Source organism: Vigna umbellata, chromosome 7, assembly GCF_029865625.1.
Source record: "Vigna umbellata cultivar VRB3 chromosome 7, Vumbellata_1.0, whole genome shotgun sequence".
NCBI classification, from domain to species: domain Eukaryota; kingdom Viridiplantae; phylum Streptophyta; class Magnoliopsida; order Fabales; family Fabaceae; genus Vigna; species Vigna umbellata.
In genome coordinates this window covers 16,997,094-17,000,206 of record NC_142171.1, presented here as the reverse complement: position 1 = coordinate 17,000,206, position 3,113 = coordinate 16,997,094, and the positions used below count along the sequence as shown (strand labels likewise).

General features: G+C 40.4%; 2 protein-coding genes across 2 annotated transcripts; both read right to left on the bottom strand.

The window, feature by feature from the left end:
* Positions 1 to 372: 372 nt before the first annotated feature.
* Positions 373 to 1,929, bottom strand: LOC148195253 (uncharacterized). The gene is made up of 3 exons (XM_088095142.1): positions 1,375 to 1,929; positions 1,064 to 1,287; positions 373 to 952 (listed from the first exon to the last, which is right to left on the bottom strand). The coding sequence occupies exons 1-3, from the start codon at positions 1,927 to 1,929 to the stop codon at positions 373 to 375; spliced, it is 1,359 nt and encodes a 452-aa protein (XP_087951268.1).
* On the bottom strand, positions 1,929 to 2,720 carry LOC148195252 (uncharacterized). Its single transcript, XM_088095141.1, has one exon. The coding sequence runs from the start codon at positions 2,718 to 2,720 to the stop codon at positions 1,929 to 1,931; it is 792 nt and encodes a 263-aa protein (XP_087951267.1).
* Positions 2,721 to 3,113: the final 393 nt, after the last annotated feature.

Sequence of the window (3,113 nt, the reverse complement as noted above, 5' to 3'; positions counted from 1 at the left end):
TGGACGAGCGTCCACTTATCCTGGCAAGCGTTCTGAGCGAGTGGGCGACCGTCAGCTGAGAGTCTTCTCTGGACGAGCGTCCTCTCGTGCTGGACGAGCGTCCTCTTGTGGTGGGCGAGCGCCCAATTTGGTAGATTTGGTACGAACATTGGTAGATATTAAACAAAGTGGAATTACAAAGTGGTGGGCGAGCGTTCACATTCATAATTACATCATAATGAAATTACAAAGTGGAATTCAAATCCACGTCTGACAGTTTACCAAGCAGATGTATGTGATTACAAAAAACATGTCTGTGATTACAAAATATATGTTTGTCATTACAAAATAGCCATAACTTAAGCTAAACATACTGTCAGTCCTAAATCAGTTTTAAACTTGTGTTGTAGATGGCTGAGTATGTTCCAAAACGCATTGAGTAAGTTGACTTGGTCCAGTAGTTGGCTGACTTTGTTCAGGTTGGGTTGCAGGTTGCTCACTTGATTGATATTGAGTTTGGGGTGCTGGAGGAGCTTGCGGACAACTATTTCTTTTATGACCAACCTGTCTACATATGGAACATCTCTTACGAGTTCCATTTTGCTTCAGTTGTGTGTCATCCTTCTTTAGCTCCCAAGCCTCTAGCCTTCTCTTCTTCTTTGGTCTACCAGGCAACACTCTTTTAGTTGGAGGCAAAACATCAGGCTGAGAAGTTTGTTCCCATAGCTGAGGACCATTGACAGGGTAGATGATTGGAATGTATGTTTCTTGGTAGGTTGACTTTGTAAACCAATGTGGCACGTAGTCTTCTCCATTGATGTTGATAAATGTCATGGCAGCTAGTGCATGACAACATGGGATAGCTGTTAAACTCCACTTTCTGCAACTGCATTCCAGTTTATCTATGTCAACGACATACTTGTCACTCATCATTGAAATGTGTCTGACCTCAAAAATTTTCTCTCCAGACCAACTGCAAATTTTTAAAAGACAAATAAGTGTTTGTAGTAAAAAAATATCAGCTATGAAAACAAACAACAATTAATAGGACCAATGACATTTAAAGGCATGTGGATTGGCATACCTTGGTGGGATGGCTAATAAGTATTTAAAGGCGTCTGGATTCACCCCTTTAATTTCTCTCATCACTGCTTCCCATGTTTGAGGGTGTGTTGATGCTGCTGCCTTCCATAGTAGACGTTTTAGAATCTGGCCAGGAAACCTCTTCCTTAAATTAGCATAGATGTGCCTCACACAAAACCTTTGCTCCACACCAGGGAGAAGTTCTTGTAAGGCTGGTAAAAGTCCCTATTCACATGAAGCTATACAAGTTAAAATAAAACACATTAAGGTTTAAAACATTAAAAAATATGGCAATGGTAATAAGTTACTAACTTTTTGTTGATCTGACATAAATGTGATGGTTGAAGAAATGTCCACACCACCAAGATCATCAATGAGAAAATGTAGAAACCAACTCCAAGTGTCCTTATTCTCCACTTCCACAACAGCATATGCCAAAGGACACATTTGGTCATTCCCATCTCTTGCTACTGCAGTTAACAACTCACCTCCAAATTTTCCTTTTAAGAAACAACCATCCAAACCTATAATCTTCCTACATGACACGAAGCTGTCCTTACAGGCCTTCAAACACACATATAGTCTCTTGAAAATTGGAGTGTCCTCATTAGGTTGAACATGAACTTTCACAGTTGAACCAGGATTTGACCGAAGCAACTCATTGGCATAGTCATACACTCTTCTATATTGTTCTTTAAAATCACCTTCTATATGTTTGGATGCCATTGCTTTTGCCCTACAGGTTGTGGACCGTGAAACACCAATGTTCCACTTCTTAGAAACTTTGTTATGGAGGTTATACAGATTAATATTTGGATTCTCTTTCATAGTCTTCTCTAACCTCCCACTCAACCATTTTGAAGTCATTAGACGGATGTTAAATTCTCTACATCAGACTGGACGTCTACATTCACCCCATTTCCCTCACCCTCTACCTCAACCTCTGCCTCCACACCAACATCCTCTACCTCAACCTCTGCCTCCACACCAACATCCTCTACTGCATCCTCCACACCAACATCCTCTACATCCTCTACCTCAACCTCTGCCTCCACACCAACATCCTCTACTACATCCTCCACACCAACATCCTCTACATCCTCTACCATACCCTCTATATCACCCAGTACATCAACCTCAACTTCTACCATTTCTGGATCAACTTCTGATTCAGGTTCACCCACTGCCTCAACATCTGCTACACCAATCTCTATCTGAACTTCCTTTTCAGCACTCTCTCTCTCAACTTGTCCTTCAACACTAGGCCTATCAACTTGCAAATCAGCACTCTCTCTCTCAACTTCTCCTTCAGAACAGTATTCCAACTGCAGAAGATACTCAGGTTCACACACCCTATGTATAACATAAAGGTGAGCTTCACCATTCAACATAGCAATATTGATCAGATGACAAGCACCCTTGTCATCTAATAAAGGTTCCAAACAATCTTCTAATACAGGACCACGACCCAATGAATACCATAAGTCCTTTACATTCCTATAACCCATCTCCTTTAGAATGCTTAATATTTCAAAATAACTCCATCGATCAGGGTCTATTTTTATAATTGTGGTTTGACCATAGTGATATCCAAATGTCCCATTATTCTCAAATTTCCCCCCATGGTGAAACACGACTTCAATGTGTGAGTTGGCCATATTATCTAATATAAAATTGGTCAGAGTTAGTTAATCTATGCTTAACCCTTAACCCAAATGATATCTAAGCAAGAAAAAAACCATAAACATACTACTGTACAGACCATAAACAACTCAAACAAAACAAAACCACATTTATGACATTAAATAAAGCAAATGCCACAACACAGTACCACACACTATGAAGGGGGACCACAACGACAACGTCGCAACAGAAACAAAGCAAATGCACTGTAAATGGGGCACACAACACAGACAAACCATAAAAAAAATCAAAACTTCTGGGGGGACCACACTAAAAGCAACGAAACACAGAACAAAACCTACCATAAACGCACCTTCGAAAGTCGCTTTTCATTTTTCGTTATTTACCCCACCAATGGTCGTCCACTC

Coding starts and splice junctions, on each gene's coding strand:
- LOC148195253 (XM_088095142.1), bottom strand. CDS start 1,929: ATGACTTCAAAATGGTTGAGTGGGAGGTTAGAGAAGACTATGAAAGAG. Junction 1,288..1,374: donor TTATGTCAGATCAACAAAAA/GTTAGTAACTTA, acceptor TCATGTGAATAG/GGACTTTTACCAGCCTTACA. Junction 953..1,063: donor TTATTAGCCATCCCACCAAG/GTATGCCAATCC, acceptor AAAAATTTGCAG/TTGGTCTGGAGAGAAAATTT.
- LOC148195252 (XM_088095141.1), bottom strand. CDS start 2,720: ATGGCCAACTCACACATTGAAGTCGTGTTTCACCATGGGGGGAAATTT.